General features: G+C 33.7%; 2 protein-coding genes across 3 annotated transcripts in view; one reads left to right on the plus strand and one right to left on the minus strand.

The window, feature by feature from the left end:
* LOC111689819 overlaps positions 1–22,353 on the plus strand; it is a 103,917-nt gene that overhangs the window by 70,419 nt on the left and 11,145 nt on the right. The gene's annotated exons all lie outside the window — the stretch shown is intronic.
* Positions 1,565–21,959, minus strand: LOC124418616. 2 transcript variants are annotated; one of them, XM_046945362.1, is made up of 3 exons: positions 21,579–21,959; positions 21,300–21,514; positions 1,565–1,713 (listed from the first exon to the last, which is right to left on the minus strand). In XM_046945362.1, the coding sequence occupies exons 2-3, from the start codon at positions 21,466–21,468 to the stop codon at positions 1,580–1,582; spliced, it is 303 nt and encodes a 100-aa protein (XP_046801318.1). In that variant the 5' UTR covers positions 21,469–21,514; positions 21,579–21,959; the 3' UTR covers positions 1,565–1,579. The 2 variants fall into 2 exon arrangements, 1 of the variants encoding a protein (XP_046801318.1); XR_006940107.1 differs by lacking the exon at positions 1,565–1,713 and adding an exon at positions 17,974–18,034.

Raw genomic sequence — 22,353 nt, forward strand, 5'->3', positions numbered from 1 at the left:
CGAAGTATCTTTTAGAGTTTTCCTCAGTAGTATTTTGATTATTCGAATCAAACGTTCCCTCCAGAGTTTGGATTGCCTGAACTATTGAACAACCATTCGATGTTTCTATTTATTGCCTCTTTCTGAATTTTGTCTTCGTCAAATAGTCTATCTTTTTTCTTGAGTAACTTCTGCTTCTTATTCTTATTGGGGTACCTCGACTATTTACCAAGTTACGAAAACATAACAGAAACGTTGAAAGGATCTACACCAGTGTAAGTAAATTGTCGCACGATCCGGTGGTAGTTGTCCCATTAAAGGTACCTTAGGTTGGATAGTGTCGTACTTACATATAAGACGTTTACGTCTAACATTCTTGAATAATAATTTTGCATGTGGAATCCAATATTTTTAACGTAAATTTATAGTTAAGTTCATATTTCGATGGTTATTTTTATTGTGGTAATAATTCATAATTAGTACGGAGACAAAATGATTTTGAGGTATTATAATTGGTTTTCGGGCTTCAAATGGAAAGTAAAAAACTTCATCAAAATGTCCTCGAATACGAAGTTACCTTCTTCATCTAAATAAGGAACAAGTGAATACAAAGTACTGCCATTCAAAATTCGTCTCCTTTTGTTGAAGACATGTTATCTTCTCTATGTAGCATTCATGTTGTACTATTTTACAAAGTAGTTTTTCGGCTTTACTAATCGTAGAAAGTTGTAACAATTCGCAATTGAAATTATGTATTTCATACCGTAGTACCCCTGCTAAAGTTTTCACAAGTTTCTTGAAAGATAAAAAGCTACTATAATCCAACATCTGGTAAGTAGATCTTCTTTTTATGACCATGGCTGGCTGTAGTTTTTCCTCAATAGAAACGCTTGGAAAATCTATACCTATCTTTGGCCATAAACTTCTATCAGCCTGCAGAAATTTTTGACCAGATATCCAAATACTATTGCTGTCAAATTTTAGGGGTGAACCTTGTGTGCTAGCTCGGGTTCTGCAAAACGGTGACTAACAAAATCTTTGAATAGACTTTCCATTGAATAACTGTCTGCGAATCTGACAAAAAAATGTATTGATGAAATGCAAATTTCAAGGTTTTGCTTAATAATTTTACTCAGTCGAACTCCCAATACTGCGGCTTGAAGTTCTAAACGTTACTAAACTTTTATGACTTGCTGACAAATTGTAATAGCTTCGTTTTCAGTTTTAAAACTATACACAAAAACATCTATGTAGTAATTTTCTATAATTGCTTTTGAGGCTTCTGGAAATTCGTGTGAAAATTCAATAGAATTATAATTTTTAGCGTACTCCGCAGAACAATGTGAGCAAATAGCACCAAATGTCATAGATACCATTGCATGTTCTTAATTTTCATTATTCACCTTTTCACCACTACACAGAAATCTTTGCGCGTGTTGATCTTCCTGACGTATTTTTATTTGCGAAAATATTTCTTGAATATCTGCAGCTACATATTAGCAGTATACCTTGGGCTTTGCTTGTTCAGGGCCTTTGAGTAATAACGAATTAAGAGAAATTCCTGAAGTTTTGGCTGCTGCATTAAAAAACAATCATCAATTTATCTGGCTTGTGAAGATTTGCAATACGAAAGTGTGACTAGGAATTCATTTTGTTTGACTTCTTCTTCAGATAATTTACGTGACATATTGTAGCTTGAAGGCATCTTTGGTGGATATTTCTTCCACGGCAAACCTATTCCAAAACGTATTTACAATGCCTTTTTATTAATATATTATAAACAAAATAATTTAGTTTTATAAAAACATACAAAATATTCAAGGAGAACAAAAAAATTTGACTGACAAAAGTCTACATACGGCGTCATTGTTGTACTTTATGCTATCATTCGCTGGTGAATTATAACAGTATTTGATTTGTTGAGTTTAATGCTTAGTTTATGTAGTGTTTAAGTACACGTTCGAGCAGTTTGATAAAGTTTTTAATTCCAAAAATGGTGCCCCGCAGAGAAATAAGTATCAAAAGATTTGCGGAATTTAGTTGTAAAGTTTAGAAATGAGAAAAAATCGTTTGGTGAAATATCCAAACTTTTAAGATATAAGTTTTATTATGAAAGAAGTGGATAAAAATCCGAAAGTAAATGCCACCATATTGGCTAAAGAGTTGTCAATAAGGTCAAAAAAGGTTGTGCATCCACGTACAATTCAAAGAACATTAAATAAAAATGGGTATCACAGTAGAACTCCGCGCAAAAAAGCGCTGATAAGCGATAAAAATCGTAAACTTCGTTTAGAGTTCGCACAAAAGCACATTAATAAAGGAATGGATTTTTGGAATAAAGTTTTATTCACAGATGAATCTAAATATAATATTTTTGGAAGTGATAGAAGGGCCAAAGTATGGAGAAAAGCTAATACTGCTTTGAATCCCAAAAACTTAGTAGCGACAGTTAAGCATGGTGGTGGCAGCGTGATGGTTTGGGGTGCCGTTGCAGCTTCGGGAGTAGGAAAATTAGCCTTTATTGAGGGAAATATGGATCGTTATCAATATAAATCTATTCTAGAGCAAAATTTGAAACCATCCGTCGACATTTTAAATCTTGGGGATAGTTGGATTTTCCAACAAGATAACGATCCAAAGCATTCTGCTCAAATTGTCAAAGATTGGTTACTTTACCATGCACCACGGCAGTTATATACCCCACCCCAAAGCCCGGATCTAAATGTTATTGAACACGTCTGGGAGATTTTGGAACGTAAAATCCGTAAAAATGTGATAACCAGTGCCCCAATGCTGAAAGAGAAATTATTAGTAGAATGGCAAAATATAACACCTATTGAATTAGAAAATTTAGTTGCTTCCATGCCCCGACGATTGCAGGCTATTATAGATGCTCGTGGTGGACCAACCAAATATTAGATTTATTACTTTTATTAATTTGTGATACTTAAATGAAGTGTTTTTTGTTATTTTATAAATCGTATGTAGACTTTTGTCAACAATTTTTTGTTGTTTTTCATGAATATTTTTTTTAAGTTTATAATGAATTCAGTAATTACTTATTATTTATTATGTTAATAAAAATGAATTAAAACATTTCCTTGTAATTACTTTTCCTAATTATGGCTTAGAATTCTTAGGGCATAGAAAATAGTTATCGTATGTTGGGTTTTGTCGGTCACTGTATTTTCATTGCATATGTCTTAAAAGAATTAAGAGGACCAGACAATGTTACAGGCGATATTGTAAACCTACCTACAGGTATTTTCTACAATAAACTGACTACTTTCGGAAGTCCAAATTCGAGTTTTTCAATGATATTAGGTACGTTATCGGGATAAACCAACATTAATGCAACTGCTTCTCTAGCAGGTCCCGCAAGAAATTTCTGAAGAAATGCTGAGTATCACTATATTTAAAAGTTTCAGTGGAGTCCTTATAATTGGCAATAAATATCGGGTAATTATCTGAGTTACCGGAGAATAATCGTAACTTGAGAGGTTCCAGGTTGTTCATTGAGTACATTAGTTGTTGATGGGATACTCCGAATCTACTAGATTATTTAAACTGCTAGATTATTTAAACTGGCAATAACCATAAATTAATAAATAGATGCGAAAGTGAGCATAATAAATATTACTCTCTCATATGTACAGGTACAGTGTGAATTCAATACACCTGCATGAGTATTTTATTTTTTTGCATAAATTACCAAAAATATGAAAATACTAAATGTATCCGCATACACTATAATCTACCATTAAAAGCAATAAGTAATATAGTAATTATTATTGTAGAGGTTATATTTGAAAATTTGATGTTTGTTTAAATGATGATTATAGTACCAATTCCTATGGTACCAATAGTCCATGCTGCAGCAAACAGTATTTTTGGTTTCTAGAAAAGCTAATAAAATAACATTACTGTTTTCATCGGACCAACACCGATATTGTAGTAGTTCTCTAAAACGAAACAAGTATGAATGTGTAATAGGGCATGACCGACGTATAGGTATAGGACCGTAGTATAGGTCTGTTCGCGTACTAGATAATTTGTAACAATTTGCAACAATTGTTACTGTATACCGTTCGCGTACTTTTGAAAACGTGCAACGAGAGAGGAAGAGAGCGAAAAACATGAGAGTTCGTTGATAGAGAATTTTTTGATTTTACTGGATATTTTTCCACCGGAAAAAAATTGTAAGCAAACATACAGTATGTGAAAAAAAAAGTTTCCAACAGCATATTTAATTTTTTGGAAGTTTTGAGCGCTGGACAACTGGGATATTGAAACATGTGATTGATTTTTTAAAATGTATATATTTCATTGATCATAAAAAATAAAATAAAATGAAATATTTTCTTTTTAAACAAAATAACGGAACATCAAATATTTTATTATAATGAAATGTGGTATTGAATGCCAACTCCCACCACGAAGCTTGGGCTAGTACACACACCAATAGCAGAGGACAAGCCCTTATTTATTTCTATGTAACTATATGTGGCCACGGTAGGTTAGTAGTTAGTATTCTAGTCTTGTAGACCGGAGGTGTTGGGTTCGATTATATAGTATGATTAAAAGCAGTATACCCGAAAAAGACCTAAAATTAAAGCAGCATGCTTATGTAAACGGACGATCGGCGGAAATCGCTTTAAACGAAGTTGTCCCACTACATGGGTGCATCCTTTGATAGCAAAATATATACACTGGCGGTCCCCCGGGGGCATGTTTCCATGATGAAATCTCCATCATGGGGTATTGCAATCCCCGGGTAAAGAGGTGCTACCAATACATCTAGTCTGCCGGGACTCCCCCCGGGGGCTTATAATTTGATCTTACGTTTCAGATAATGTTGGTGCATTTATTTCTTATTTGGCACATAGTTTAACATTTCTGGCTGGACTTAGTTTCCTGCACTCGATATGCGGAAAAGGTAGCCGTGCTATACTTCTGTCATTATGCTTTAGTTTTTATATTTTGGGTATGGCATCGGCAGTGAGTTTAATTGGAACTTCGTACAACAAAAATGTAATGGAAAATCGTACCAGGACCAATAATGATGAACTTACCCATGGTATATATGTGGATTTTGCAGCAGTATATCTTTCTATATCAGTTGTTTGTACTGGCTCTTTTAATTGGTTTTGAAGGTTTCTGAGCTATTTGGGAACAGTGGATTGCGAGAATAGCATGGACAATGAATTTCGTATTGCAAATTCTAATGGGAGCGTGTTCGACAAGAGAGATGATGTCATCAAGAGAATAGAATTCTTTTACGTTACCAAAAACCAGCAGTGGAATGTAACGTTGCTTCTAATCTTCACAGAGGCAATACAGTATTCATTATTTATTTACTTCGCATTTTGGTTTTGCTTAAATTCAGCTGTAAGATTAACTTCTGTGGATAATGTTGATTCCATGTTTTGGATTGTATATGTGGAACCATTGCCAGTACCATATGCTTAATATTCTGCTCAGTTAAAGTTACATTTGTTGCAAACCAACTCTGCTTGATTTTACTTTCCATTCTTAGCATGATCATTGGCAGTTCGGCGAAGACGACAGTGCCATTTTGGAATAATACTGTTCTTTTTCGGTATGACATTTTCGAATTTGCAAAGGGGCGATGGTAGACCGTTCTCAAGTCTACCCAGTGGATGAAAAAGACCACCGTGAGATAGGCCGACACGGCAGGTGCTCACGTTAAACTATCGACAGTCTGTCGGGACTACAAACTGGTGACATCAAATGTATACTTGATCGATTCAGAATCATTTTTTGATTTGACTTTTTTTCGATTAAGACTTTTTATGCCATAATTACGTCAAATATTCTATTAACTCACAAATATTCTATTAAAATTGGTACAAATAAGTTTTATATAAGTATAAATGACACTGCAGATTTTCGTAATGATTGGGCCTTATTTGACCCTATCTCCCATACAAATCCCTCTTCAAAAAATGTCTTGAACGTCTAAAATTGACTAGTAACTATTAGTATCGCAATGAAACTCATCAAAACTAACTATTATTTAAAAAATATATCCTTTTCCCAAATTTACCGAAGATCGGCCCATATTTGATCTATACAAAGCCTCATTTAGAAAAGTTTGTTTTTTTTATCAATTAATTACAAAAATTCAACACAACTGGGGTAAGGTATCATATCGTCGGCTATGATCGACTATACATTCATACTTGTTTTTGAATAAAATTGTGGACATTTAAGTCAAATTTTCAAGGGGTTTTTATAGGAGATTATAGGAGATTTTTGTAAAAATACGAAAATATTAAACATAATAATGAACTTAAAAGCCCTGTAGTGTGATTACACAGTTGTATAAGAGCTTGGTGGTATAATGGACCTGATCTTAACCATTTTTAATAGGGACAATAGAAGATCATGTACCAAATTTAATTGAATTATCTTCAAAATTGCGACCTGTACTTTGATTACAAGGTTTACATGGATGGACATAGCTAAATCGACTCAGAAAATGATTCTGTGCCGATTGGTATACTTTAAGGGGGCTAATATTATTGTGCGTTACAAACATCAGCACAAACCCAATATACCCTCCCCACTAAAGTGGTGTAAGGTATAATGAATGTGTGTTTATATTTTTGTGGGATTGTTTGTTTAAAGTCTATAGACGGCTGGACCGATTTTCTTGATATTTTAACAGTACCTTCCTTCCTGGAAGAAACTATAGGCTACTTTTTATTTTAAAATTTCAAGTGGGCGAGGTGCCATGTCTACTTATTAAATAACTATTAATGTTCGTATATCTTGGAAACTGGTAAAATTCGAGTTTTCAAATTTTGCACGGACAACTTTGATATCTGTAGAAATATTTTGGACAAAATGGGCGGAATGACTATAGTGGGCGTGGCCCTTCCATATTAATAAAATATAAAATCAGTATATCTCAGAAAATGTAACAGTTAGAGCCCTTAAAAAGTGGGCGAACTAGCAGCTGAGGGCGTGGCACCACCCATATTAATGAAATTCACAAATTCGTTTATCTTAGAAACTATTATAGTTAAAACCTTAAAATTTTGCACGAAGAACTTTGGCATCCATGTAAAATGGGTGGCTGGAACCCCAATATGAATTATACAGAAAAAGTTTATACTATAGATGCTAGAATCTTAAAATTGAAGAACTTTGATATTCATGTGAACATTAAGAAAAAGTCCTCCCTTTCAATGGGGGGATTGGCCCTTCCATATGAATTAAAGACAATACATATTATTTAAATTTTTCATAGCATACATTAATATCCTTATTAATGTTAAGAAAAATTTGCGAACTTGCTATAATTAGAATTGGCTTAAGTCGGTTTTAGTGACATTTTTCAAATCACGTCGAAAATTTCACCACTAATAGGAAATCTTTATTAAGCGAAGCCGGTGTTAAACATACCATAGAGGAGAAAATCCTTGCGCACGGCCGTAGGCCGGCTATTCAGGAAATCTTTATTAAGCGAAGCCGGTGTTGGACATACCAAAGAGGAGAAAATCCTTGCGCCCGGCCGTAGGCCGGCTATTCAGGAAATCTTTAATAAGCGAAGCCGGTGTTGGACATACCATAGTGGAGAAAATCCTTGCGCACGGCCGTAGGCCGGCTATTCAAGAAATCTTTATTAAGCGAAGCCGGTGTTGGACATACCATAGAGGAGAAAATCCTTGCGCCCGGCCGTAGGCCGTCTATTCAGGAAATCTTTATTAAGCGAAGCCGGTGTTGGAAATACCATAGAGGAGAAAATCTTTGCGCCCGGCCATAGGCCGGCTATTCAGAAAATCTTTATTAAGCGAAACCGGTGTTGGACATACCATAGAGGAGAAAATCCTTGCGCCCGGCTGTAGGGCGGATATTCAGGAAATCTTTATTAATGGTTTTTGAAATCAAATATCTCTTTCATTTGATTAGATACAGAAATGGTTTATAACTTAAATAAAAGCTTAATTCATATATAAAAATTTATAATAGAATTATATAGACATTTTTTCCGATTTCTTTTAGATGAAAAAAGTCGGATCAAAATATATATTTTCCGGGAAATACCCATATTTTAGTATCATGTTATATATCATTGGAAAGGTATACCTTTAATTTGATGTATAAATTTTTATTGTAAACAAAACAGTTTTCGAGATATACACAAAAATGTATTAAACTTTGGAGACCCGCACACTCGAAAGTAGGCGTGGCCGACAAAAAAATGTATATCCTTTATCGTCTCAAAACGCTCTATATTGGGTTTTTTTGAGAAATGTCACTAAAACCGACTTGTTCCGTCGTACGTAAATTACTGTTTAGTAATTTATACTAATACAGAAATGGTACGATTTATTGTAAAAACTATAACATAAAATTCTAATAAAAGGAAATAAAATTTATGTTTTTTATTTTATTATCCTTTCCTGCAGAAATATGCGTTTATTTTGTGAAAAAAATATAAAAGTGAAAATTGTATGTGACACTTTGATATCATTACTGTACTAGGTTTAATTCCTTCATCTGTAATATCCCTGCGGAGTTCCGAATTTTAAAAATTTTCAACATTATTCTATCTGTTCATCAACATTCCTTTTAATTTCAGTTCTTTTTAAACTTCCGAAAATGATTTTTACTGTCAAAAATTGAAATATTGCTCGAAATTTCGTAAATCGGTAAATTATCATTATCTGTAGACAAATATAACATTTTTTCATTTCAAAACCTTCTCAAATTAAAGATTTTTAAGAAATTGTTTTCATTGTTTCTTAATCTTATAATATGAATAATATGAAATTTTTTTAAATTTTTTCTTGAATATATAACATAAAATTTTTTTGTTCGAGTTTTTTAAAGACCTACAAAAACTATAAAGAAAAAGTGTAATATCTTTTATATATAAAAAGTAGAATTTTCATTAATACAAGGAAAAATTAAAAAAATAACATTTCTAATACGTACACGGCAAAAAATTGATTTCCATTTCTTGTTAAAATAAACTAATTTTCCCGTTTATTTTGCAAATCTATTTGGTAAAAAATAGAAAAAAGTAAACGTTTTCAATTATTTGAGAGTAGATTGTGTGTGATCATACTATAATTTTTCTGTTAATAATGTAAGTTTTAATTTTAAAACTAACGCCAATTTTTTCAAAGTGCTTTTCAAAACAAATTTTATTACAATAAACAACAACAAAACTACGTTGTATACAATAAAGAACAACAACAACGTATTGCTAGTGCAAAACGTTCTATGTGTGTATAGAAAACACACAGGTTATAGCAAGGCGAATTCATATAAGGTGGTGTTATTCAATCAGCTGATAATTTTAGCTGTCATAGTTTGTTATTGTTTACATTTTTATATTTAAAAATGTCTGTTAAACGGAGAAAAACTTCGTTAATATTTTAAATCATTTATGTAAAAAATCTGAAAATACCAAGCATCTCGTATACAAATATCATTTTATTTAAATAATGGCATAATTGGTATGTATACAAATATGTTATTTAAGAAAAATATATTTTTCTAGTATATTAAAATTTGTGTAGATAACGTGATTAACTAAACAAAATCTCTTTCGGAACACTTAATATTAAGAAATGCATATGAAGTATTTTCCCGGCTGGCGGCAGCTGACTTCTACGTTATGGCTTAATTTTGAAATCTATTAAATGTTAACAAATTAATCAATATTGTTTTATATATACACTATGTAGATAAAAAGACTAAAAAAGTCTGTTCCGGAACGCTTTCTATAACAAAACCCATATGAGGTATTTACCCGTCCGGCGGCTGCCAAATATTGAAAATTACTTCGCCGGAGTAGAATTATTTATTCCCAACAAATATTCATTTCATTCATTTCAAATTAAAGTTTTTCGTTTGAAACAAACATTATTCAATTCAGAATATATTTTCCTAACAAATTTTAATATCTTTATTTTTTAATGTAATATAAACATTTTACAAAAAATTTTCATCAGATGAGTTCACCGTACTTATGGCTTTTGACATTTAAGAAAACCAAAAGCAAAAACAAAATACATGGGGAATGTTGTTGTTACAGAACTGCCACCATCTTATCTGAATTCGACTTGGCCACCACCTTTTTTGAATTCGCCTTGGGCTACAGCTAAGCAAGCGCATAGGGCTTGGGCACCATTGATTTAAAACAAATTAAAAACTATAACAAGTGAGAGTGTTCTATTCGGCAGTGCCAAATCTCATATACCCACCATCAAAGCGTCTACCATATACCGTAAAAGGAATGGTCCCCTATAAACATCAGGGTGATATTTGGAATATGGCTTAAGTCAATTAATTTTTTAAAACAAAATATTTTTGATAAATTTTTAAACCGTGCGTCTATTATGATCCAATACTCATGATATTATGTACAAAGATTTAATTTTGTATAGAACTTTTTGATGTCAAATTCCATCGCAATACTCGTATTTTAAATAACTAAAACTATTTTAATAACTAAAACTCTTTTCTGAAGGAAAACCTTTTATAGGGGCTAGAATCTGTTATAGATCAGTCCTTATTAAGTTCCATAAGTATAAACTTTCTTATGTCGATTTTCATTGCTGTACTAGTAATTTTCTGAATTTTATGAGGGGTATGGTCGATTATTGACCTATCCTCATACTTTTTGTAGACTGATTTTGGTTCATATAGAACTTAGAACATTGAATATCATCTCTGTACTCGCATTTTTATGACACATTTTGCATGAAATTTGGTAGCGAATTTCATAACCGTATTTCATAACTCATATTTTATATGGGGGTGGGGGGTTTTAGGGTCATTTATGGACCGATCCTAAAAAATATTGGTAGAGAGGGATTGGTTCATAAGAAACTTACTTGTACCGATTTTCGTCGTGTTAAAGTTTTTTTTCTGAAGGGGACTTTATATGGGGGTAGGGTCAATTATGGACCAATCCATATAAAATTTAGTAGAGATATTTCGACTCGCATGGAACTTATGTGTATCGAATTTCATTGCTATATTCTTATTTTTAAGTCACTAATGAGAGTTATAGTGATTTTCCAAAGGGGACCTGATATGGGGGTAGGGTCAATTATGGACCGATCCTAAAAAAATTGGTAGAGAGGTTTTGGTTCGTAAGATACTTACTTATACCGTATTTCATCGCTATACTCCCATTTTGGGGCCGGTAATGAGTGTTAAAGTCATTTTCTGAAGGGGACATTATATGGAGGTAGGGTAATTATAGACCGATCTTCAAAAAATTCGGTAGAAAGATTTTGAATCATATGAAGCTTATTTCTGTCGAAGTTTATCGTTCTTTTAAAACAGTTATACTCGTTAAAGCTATCCGAAAAAGTGGACCGATATTGTCCATTTTCAATACCAAACAAACCATAGAGAATATTTATGCAAAATTTCAGCTGTCTAGCTCCTCCAGCTTCAACAGGCGGACGGACATCAAGGTGGGTATAATAATAAAGTAAAAACTGTTTTGTTTTTCGTACATCAGTAGATGATATACATATATACAGACGGACGGCCATCAAGGTGGGTATAATAATAAAGTAAAAACTGTTTTGTTTTTTCGTACATCAGTAGATGATATACATATATTTTTTCATTTACATGAAAGTGTGTGACAAAAGATAGAATATTTGTTATTCTGATATTATTTTCCAATACATATTTCTAACACCCTGAAAGCGAAAGTATTTAGATTTAGAACAGACAAAAATCACTTTTATAAGGACAAAAACAGTACTTTTGGCCGTTTTTCATAATTTCTCCCCTTTTTACCCATTTTGACAAAACTTTTACAACGGAAATTTGTTAATAAAAATTTTTTATGCTCTGTATACACGGTTGTTAGATCTTACAACGTTGGCAGTAAAATGTGCAGAAAATGTCTAATAACACTGCCAACTTCAAATCAATTTTACAATATTGTCAGTCTGACAACGTTGCAATAGAAAAATTTTAAGTTCAGACGATTGTTAGATATTTTCTGAGCATTTTACTGACAACTAATACACATTTCTGACATTTTAGAATGCTAAAATATTTTCACACTTAAATTAGAGTTCTATAAACCGACTTTCGAATAATCGAACAATGCAAAAAGTACACATTTCGTTTCAACTTTAGAACCCTAATTAAAAGAGCCAAAAATAGGTTTTTATGCACAAAAGTACTAATTTTTCCCGTTTTTCGTCGTTTTCACCTATTTTTTACCCCTTCTAGTCCAATTTTCGGAAAGTTATATAGCCTATTGACGCTTCCAGATATATATCTTTCTATGTTCCAAATTTCAAGTAAATTGGTTCATCCGTTTAGGCATGATTGACACACAAACAAATAAAATATTAGGATTTGGATTTAGTAATGAGTTATGCGCTTTTAGGTGATTTTCGGGAAGTAACCTTGTATGGGATCTATGACCAATTGTGGACCGATTCGCAGGGATCAAGCTCTTCTGTAGTAACGATTGTGTAGCAATTTTCATGGAATTATCTTGCATAGTTTTAGAAAATTACATCAGAATGTGTAAAAAATGCTTATTTTTTCGAGGTTGTTTTAAATTTTGATTCATAACTTTTCTAGGTGTGAACCGATTTTGCTAATTATCAATACCAAACAACTTAAGAAAATGAAGAACATTTTGGGTGAATTTGGTAAAATTATATTGCTTTGTTTTATCGTAATCGACTCAGAATTTGATAAGGGCCCAGAATATACAGTAATTCAAAACCAAAATTGGACATGATTTTAAATTATTTTAAATTAAATAAAAACATTTTTAAAAATTACTTTTTTGAGATTTTAACTATTTGTATGATTGAAGTGGTATACTAACTTATTATTCTGATACAAAGTTGCAGAAATTTTCTCTTCTTTATAGAAATATTCTTCATTAAAGAAGACTCATAAACATTTTAAAATCAAACGCAAAATCGGACAAACAATTTATGTTCCGATTTTTCTACGATTTTGAATCTTTAACATTAAAAATGTTTCGAGTTCTACTCTATTGCGTATTTCACAGTGTCTTTATGAAAAAAATCCAGCGGCGGTCTAGGAACTACACACATAAGGCATATTATTATTCGAATAGGGTGAAATATGAATTATGTACCAAATATAAGTAAAATCGTGCGTAAACGATTTTGTAGGCAACTGATTGCGTCCATCACATTATCATGAAAATAAAAGTGTTAAGGTCAAGGAAAATATATTATTTGAAAAAAAGTAGAACCCGTATATTCCTTGAGGTGATAAAAATCCGCCAAAAATATACTTTTGGGCTATAAAAGAATGTTGAAACTAGTATGTATAAGAAAGTCGGCCTGAGTTAATGTACGCTTATTAAGTTTCTATGGTCAAATTTTATAAACTGTCGTTTTATATGCTCTAAAAGTGTAACTTTACGTTTAAATGTTTTTATTGAATATTCATATCAGAACAAATTAGCTCTTTTGGAATACAGAAACTAAACTGTTGTATGTTTTATGTACTCATATATAGTCTATTGTATACACCCGACATTGTACTGGTATATAATCCCAACAATAATTTTGCTTATAGTGCAGTAATCATATATACAAATTTTCGATTTTTATACCCTTCACCTTCGTGAGAAGGGTATATATAAGTTTGTCATTCCGTTTGTAATTTCTATAATATAATTATCCGACCCTATAATAATTCGGTCAGACATGCTTTCGAGAAGATCGGTATTTAAAATCAGCAAAATCGGTCGGTAAATAACGGAGATATGAGCAAAAAAACAAAATCTACGTCTCGTCATGTTTACCAGCAATGAATACGAAAGTGTTGTTTTACTCTTGCTTGTATACTGTTAAGAACAACAACAACGTATTGCTAGTGTTAAGCGCATATAAGTGTATAGAAAACACACTGTCTATAGCTAAGCACATTTACAAAAACAAAAGAGTACCAAGCGCATAGGGCTTGGGCACCCTTGGTTTGTATGCTGTTGGCGTCATTGCGTTATTTTTGTTTTTCTGTGTTTTCGTTATGTATGTTTAGATGTCTGTTGGTTTAGATACCTTGTGTATTTTGTGTTTTATTTCCTTTAGCGTTGTTGTTGTTCTTTATGTTTAGCTTTTGATGTAATAAAATAAAATTTATAAAAGATGTTTAAAATACACTATGGTGAATGGTATATAAGATTCGGCACAGCCGTATATAGCACTCTTACTTGTTACTAATATGAATATTAATTGTAAAGTCTCAATTTTTGTAAACGGTTGTTTTACCGTTTTCAAAACTTGAGTTTGGTTAAACTCAAGCCGAATTTCTTATACAATTGGATTTTAACATTCTTTCATAGCCCAAGGGTATATTTTTGGCAGTTTGTTATCACCTCGAGGAATGTACGGGTTCTACTTTTTTCCAATTAACATGTTTTCCTTGACCTTACCCCTTTTATTTTCAAATTATTTTCATTGTCATACCTTCTCATAATGTTATGGACGCAGTCAGTTGCCCATGAAATCGTTTATCTACGATTTTACTTATATTTGGTACATATTTCATATTTCTTCCTATTCGAATAATAAGATGCCTTTTTTCTATAATTCCTAGACCGCCGCTGGATCTATCTTCATAAATACACCATGAAATACACAATAGAGTAGAACTAGATACATTTTTAATGTTAATAATGCAAAATCGTAGAAAAATCTGAACATAAATTGTTTGTCCGATTTTGCGTTTGATTTTAGAATGTTTATGTGTCTTGTAGGATATTTCTTTAAATAAGAGAAAATTTCTTCAATTTTGAATCAGAATAATAAGTTAGTATATCACTTAAATCATACAAATAGTTAAAATCTCAAAAAGAAATTTTTAAAATATTTATTATTTAATTTAAAATAATTAAAAATCATGTCCGATTTTGGGTTTGAATTACTGTATATACTTTGTTGGGTCTCAGATGAAAATTTTTGGTGCTACACTCGGAATAACAAAGTTATAATACCCTCTATCACCAGCGGTATGCAAAATCGGTGAAAAGTTTTCTTACAAGAGTACTGATAACGGGAACAAAATGACCGAGCAAAAACTATCAGAGAATATGCAGACTATTGTGTTGAAAATCTAATGGAAATTTTTATAATTCGCTTAATTATCTGATGACGTTACAAAAAGAATTCTCTTTAGATTATTTGCAGATATATAAGATATAATTCGTAAGGGATTTTATCATTTACTGTACAGACTATTTTCCAATTATGTCTAAAGAAGAATATAAGAATATGCAGACATCGTTAATCGTTTAATACTCAGAAAATGTGCAGAAAAGTCTAACAAAACACTTATACACTTCCCTTTAACACCCTTTTTGTCGCTTAGTGGGATGCGAGTGGGATATCTATAAAAAATGTTTTATAACTCAAGACATACAATTTTTTACTTTTTTTGAAAAATCAAAAACCTTTTCGACTTTTTTTTCCAAAATGGACTCTTTTTTATTAATTATTTTTCTCAAAAGAAAACTTAGGTCTTTCCCTTCAAAACCTTTTTGGTCGCTTAGTGGGTTGCGAGTGGGATATCTATCAAAATAAACGTTTTGTAACTCAAGACAAAGGAATAATTTAATTTTGTTATTTATTTGTAATAATAATTAATTTAATATATAATATATAATAATAATAATAATAATAATAATAATAAAAAGATGAGTAATTTAGTAAGATTTAATCTTAATCACAATAGATCAATTTATATAATAACTATTTTTACACTTAATTTATGAAGTTTTTAAATTTTCAAATATCCATACTTTTATCCTCCTTATTTGTCACCTTTATTAGGTGCTTTTTTTGTCAATCCTTTCTTGGCGTTATTAGATTCAGCACCTGATATTTTAACAATGAAAATCACGTGCGCTGAAAACTACATCTAGGGTTGACTAAAAAAGCCTCAAGATACAAAACTCATACAAATTTTGGGGTGGAAAATTAATAGCGGTTGGCCTCATATTGCACCCCTCCAGTGGCTATTATCGGTCAGTTGTTGTGGTTTTTATTTTTAAGGTTTTAGAAACACTTACACACAAATATGAAAAAAAAAACAATTTAAAAACATTTGTCTTGAGTTACAAAACATTTATTTTGATAGATATCCCACTAACACCCACTAAGCGACCAAAAAGGTTTTAAAGGAAAAGACCTAAGCTTTCTTTTGAGAAAAAAAATAATAAAAAAAAGAGTCCATTTTGGAAAAAAAGTCAAAAAAGTTTTTGATTTTTCAAAAAAAAAAAATTAAAAAATTGTATGTCTTGAGTTACAAAACATTTTTTTATAGATATCCCACTCGCATCCCACTAAGCGACAAAAAGGGTGTTAAAGAAAAAGACCTAAGCTTTCTTCTGAGTAAAAAATAAAAAATGGGTCCATTTTTAAAAAAAAAGTCAACAAAGTTTTTGATTTTGCAAAAAAAATTCAAAAATTTTAAATCTTGAGTTACAAAATATTTTTTTGATAGATATCCCACTCGCATCCTACTAAGCGACCATATAGGTCGCTTAGGAAAAGACTTAAGCTTTCTTAAAAAAAAATAAAAAGGGCCCATTTTGAAAAAAAGTCAAAAATGTTTTTGATTTTTAAAAAAAATCAAAAATATTTTATTGCATAAATAGCTATCTAAACTATTTGGTAATAAGTTACATGGATGAGAAAAAACACCTGCATGGCCAAAATGTCAAATTTTGACCGCCTCTTACTAGAAAGTTCACGAGCGATCTTGTTGAAAAATTGTGTCTGAATTACTATTTAATAGAAAAATCACTATGGTACAATTTTCATCGATTTCACTTGACGTGAAATGCCCCATATACATCATTATATCATTCTTACAAAGGGCGTGTTCTTACTCTTTTCTTTTTATACAGTTTGACGGTGGTATTACGGTACAACGGTTAAAATTTCTGCTACAGATTATATTTGTTTGTGAGTACGTTATGTGTGACATGTGTGCAGAGCAGACGTCGGCGCTAGTATTGTTCTGACAACGAAGATTTTCGGCAAATTACATGTACACAACACGATCGCATACAAACCTCTAAACAAGAGCATCAAAAATACAAATATTTTATTTAGTTGCTTGACAGCATTCAACAAAGCAGGTTGATGTCGCTTTGTTAAAGAAATTGCAAACACAACATGAAAAAACAAAAACAACTTGCAAAAGCAAGAGCATAATTTACAAAAACAACATACACTCTAAATAATTTTCTAGAATGCATAACAATGAAAGTAAATAAGTTAATCTTGTTTCATACTTTTTTTGTACATTTTAATTAGAAGTGTTGTTTCTATGTGAAGAAATTATCATTCTTAAGTACATTGATTACACATTGTTTATAAATATTCGCATTTTACAGTAATGCAATTTAATCTTCAAAATTAAAAATAACCAAATATTTTTTTCAGTGCAATTTCAATGAAAAAATGCCAATAGTGTGTGTGTAGTGGTGATTTTTTTTTATCTGCCTCTCTATCCGCCGGTATATGGTGCAGAGATACAAAATAAATAAAAGAGATACAAAAGAGTAAAAGATAAAATAAGATTCGGCACAGCCGAATATAGAAATATTACTTGTTCTTAATACAGAAGTTTTATCCATTTTTATATCAAACACTTATAACAAGTTGACAATTATTTCGTAATTTTGTTATTTCTTGTAACACATGTACATTTGTGAAGCTATTTTATAAAATCAATGTGAAAATTCATTGAATATATGATAAAGTTTCTTAACATCAACGAAATATGTCGTTATACTATTAATACAAAATCGTTAAACTAATGATTTTTTTCATATTATTATTGAAAAAGAAGTTATTTATCTATATACAGTGTCTCTCATAAGTATTCGAATTTAGGTATACATACTATGAAAAGAAACCAAATTTAATAAAATTTTTTGAGTGCAAAATAAATAAATAAATTTGTTATATTATCTAGGTTAGGTATTCAGGCTGCAAAGACGCACACTTGGGTCCTGTTGGTCCCTTTGTGATACCTGTAAAGATAATAAAATATAAAAGAAAGAGGGTAGAGGATAGTAGAAGATAGTTTAGGATTAAGTCATAGAATAGAAATTGAAGTGGAGGAGAAGATTGAGAGGTCTGTCCTTGCGGACTAGTGAGTGCCTTAATTATGGCTTGGTGGTCCTAAAACCAGTTACTGTGCCTGATGAAGGCATTAATGTTATCCAGTCCTAGATTGGATAGTTCTGACAAGTCATCAAATAGTCGTTTTCCTAGATATACGGATCGAGTGTCCGCTAGCGCCGGGCATTGACAGAGAAGATGTTCGATGGATTCTTCCTCCTCTTCGTCTTGACAACTTCTACAGAAGTCGTTGTGGGGAATTCCAAGTCTTCTTGCATGGTTTCCCAATGAGATATGCCCCGTAATGACAGCAACAAGGTTGCTGATATGAGGGCGGTTTAGTTGTAGAAGATATGACGTGCGTTTACTGTCCAAGTTTGGCCATATCTTCCTTGTATTGATACAAGTTGGTTCATTACGCCATCTTGTCTGAGAAATTTCATAGAACTTTCCATCTATTATGGTCTTGCAAGCTTTTAGCGGTATTCCGCAAAAGATGTCTATGTCTCTGTCGGACATTGAGGCTCCTAGTTTCGCTAATTCATCAGCGATATAGTTGCCAGTCAAATCCCCGTGTCCCCGTACCCATTTGAGCACGATTATTGAATGTCTCGCCATCCTGTTTAAGGATGCCCGGCATTCCTGGACTAGTTTAGATGTAGTATATACACCAATCAGGGATTTGATAGCAGCTTGGCTGTCGGTACAAATTTGAATATCTCTGTATGATATTCTGTGGTACCAAAGCCAATTTGCTGCTCTTTTTATGGCTGATAGTTCAGCCTGTAGTGGACTACAATTATTCTGTATCCTAAAGCTTATTTTAGTTCCAAATTCAGGGATAAAAATGCCACCTCCAACTCGTTCCCCTTTTTTAGAACCATCCGTATATACCAGGAGGGTTCTTGGGGAACTGTTATCCTCCGGTGAAGAGTTTTCGGATATTGTGTATCCGAAGTCCCTACGGAGGAAAGGTTTGGGTATGCAATAATCAATATTGCCCGGGAGGAAAGATGTTTCCCTCATAATAGCCGCATGGCCGTATGGCCTGTGTGTCCAAGCATTTATGGCATCAAGTCTGAGGGCAGTGATGAGTGCCAGTTTTCTGGCTATCAGATCCGTTGGGATCCAATTAAGCATAGCGAATAGAGATTTGGTTGAAGTTGTTCTCAGTGCTCCTGTTATAAGGATTGCTATCCTTCTTAGTACCTTATCAAGAAGTATACAATTGGAGTTTTTGTCCAGTGCTTTCCACCAGACAACAGCCCCGTAAAAGAGAATAGGTTTAATAACCGCTTCATGGATCCAATTTACCAGTTTGGGATTTAGTCCCCATCTTTTTCCTATGGCCTTCTTGCAAATGTACATTGCCATTAAGGCTTTGTTTACTCTGGCTGTGATATTTTCCTTCCATGATAGTTTACTATCAAGTATCACCCCTAGGTATTTCGCACTGTTTGAAAGTGAGAGTACGACTCCGTTTAGTCGAGGTAGGGTAAAATTTCCGATCTTGTATTTCCTGGTGTAGAGTACAAGTTCGGTTTTACTAGGGTTTACACTCAAACCACTATTAACGCTCCATTTACTTAGTAGATTGAGTGCTGATTCGAGTCTTTGAGATATCGTATTCAGATGGAAACCTGATACTGCTACCGCAACGTCATCTGCGTAAGCGACAGTCTTGTATCTTTGGTTGTCCAGTTTCATTAGTAGGCTGTTTATGGCCACATTCCATAAAAGTGGTGATAGGACTCCACCTTGAGGTGTGCCCCTGATTGCCATTCTTTGAATACATGCCATTCCCATGTTAGAACGGATAATCCTGTATTGAAGAAGGTCTTTTATGAATTTAATCACTGATGTCTCAATACCGAGCTCTTCTAGAGCTGATATGATGATGTCGGGTTTGACGTTGTTAAAGGCTCCTTCTATGTCCAGAAAGGCCACTAACGTGTATTCACCAAATTCCAAGGACTTTTCTATATGTCCCACTAGTGAGTGTAGGGCCGTCTCAACTGATTTGCCTTTGGTGTAGGCATGTTGTGAGGGAGATAGGAGCATAGGATCTATTGACGATCTTATGTGGACGTCAATGATCCTCTCTAGGGTCTTAAGCAGAAACGATGATAGACTTATGGGCCTATAATCTTTTGCCTTAATGTGCGTTGTTTTTCCTCCTTTGGGGATAAACGTCACACTGCATTTGGTCCATTGTTCTGGTACATATGACCATGTAAGACAGGCTTGAAATATTTCAAGTAGCCATGGTATAACTAATTCTGCATTATATTGCAGGTCAGCTGGAATTATGCCGTCCGGGCCCGGTGACTTATATGACTAATGTCGGTTACTGTTTATTGCCCATTTTATCATTCCCTCGCTATAGTGATTCCGATCGGGGTTTGACAGTACGTTTGTGGTCTTTCCATTGTAGTATCTAATGGTAAGTTACCTGGGAAATGAGTGTCCATTAATTCCTGTAGGGATTCTTGTCCACTCGTTGTCCACTCACCGTCTTGTTTTTGATGTAGCCTTGAACGGTTTGTGATTTAGACAGGATTTTGCATAAACGACTTGTCTCTGAAGAGCTTTCGATGCTACCACAGAAGCTTCTCCATGAGCAGCGTTTAGCATTCCTAACCTGATTCTTAAATTTATTCAATGAGGCTTTATATGTGGACCATTCACCTGATCTTTTGGCCTCATTGAAAAGTTTGCGACATCTATTCCTAGTCTTCGCTATTTCCGAGGACCACCAAGGAGGTTTACTTTTACCCTTTGGTATCGAAGGTTTGCATGTTCTTCTTGTTGCTTGATTAAGAGAGCGTGTAAGGTTGTCTACAGCTCTATCAATATCTGCTGTATTGTTTATTTCCGGCGTATTTTGAAGAAGACTTGTCAGGATTCGATTTTGTTCTTCCCATCTTGTCTTTCTTCTGTTTAGAAAGGGGGTTTTCCTTTCCTGTGTTTTTTCTATCGAGAATACGAGATATCTATGATCTGAAAAGGAACAATCTTCCGATACTTTCCAGTTTCGGATTATGTGCGAATGACTTGTATTTACAAGCGTTATGTCCAGTACCTCTTGTCTATTTGCAACTACAAATGTAGGTTCTGAACCTCTATTTACTACTTCAAGATTATGGTTTAAAATGAAGTCTAATACGAACTCACCTCGTGTGTTGATGTTGGTGCTACCCCATAGTGTATGGTGTGCGTTTGCATCTGCGCCTATAATAACAGGGATGCGTTTTCCGTTTGCTGCACTTACTGCCCTGACGACCGTGTTACTTGGCGGGGGGTCTGTCTGGTCGTGCGCCATATAGCAGGAGAGGATCCACATTGTGGATTCCTCTGTCTCCCATGCTGCGGTTACTGTATCTTCATCACTGTAATCAGATAGAATGAAGATATTTAGGGTGCTTTTAGCAAGTATGCAAGATCTAATGTTACCTGTGCCTTTTGCGTATAGTATTTTATAGCCTTTTACGTTGATTCCAAGTATGTTGCCGTTATGGGTCCACGGCTCTTGGATCAACGCTATATCCTCCCCTTGATATCCAAGGTGGAGGTGTAATGCAGCTGAAGCTGCTTTAGAGTGGTGAAGGTTCACTTGGATCACCTTCATCTTGGTCAGGGTCGTAGACGATTGTGACGTCGGCGTCTTCTGGGTCTGTTTTCAGAAGCTCGTCTTCGTCAATCACTTCGCCCTGGCTATCAAATAGATTCCCAATCAAGTCTGTACTTGATTGGGCGTCCATTTGGTCGTCAGAGTTAGTGGTATCGTCTACCTTTCCTCCGTCCGTGCTTACCGGTTTGGGGTCTAGTTTGTCGTCACCCGGTAGACGCGCAGCTTGATACTATCAAATCCGTAGTATACTTTGCCTTGCTTCTCTCGGAGTAACGGCAACGATTCCTTATTAAGGACCACGACCGCCTTTCTGTAAGCACCTTCAGGTTCGGAGACCTTGACTACCTTCCAATTGTGGGTAGGTAGGTCAGGGTTTCCACTCTGAAGGTACGCCAGAATCGCCTCTGGTTCGTGTGGTTCCGCCGGAATAACCGTGATTGATCTCGGTCTGCGAGGTATCTCACTAACCGGGATCACGTCAAGTTTCGCGCCGGGCCACACTTCCCCTATAGACGTAACCGCCAACTTAAGCAAGTTTGCTGAGCGCTCGTTCGTGCACGCCAGCAGTTTGATGTGACCTTGGTACCAGCCAGCATC

This window comes from Lucilia cuprina, chromosome 3 (assembly GCF_022045245.1).
Source record: "Lucilia cuprina isolate Lc7/37 chromosome 3, ASM2204524v1, whole genome shotgun sequence".
Lineage (NCBI taxonomy): Eukaryota > Metazoa > Arthropoda > Insecta > Diptera > Calliphoridae > Lucilia > Lucilia cuprina.

Bases quoted from the DNA above. Each gene is read 5' to 3' on its own strand.
- LOC124418616 (XM_046945362.1), bottom strand. From the start codon at position 21,468: ATGTGGATCCTCTCCTGCTATATGGCGCACGACCAGACAGACCCCCCG. The intron at 1,714-21,299 runs GTGAGTTCGTAT...GTTTTGGAATAG, and splicing joins CACCAACATCAACACACGAG to GTTTGCCGTGGAAGAAATAT.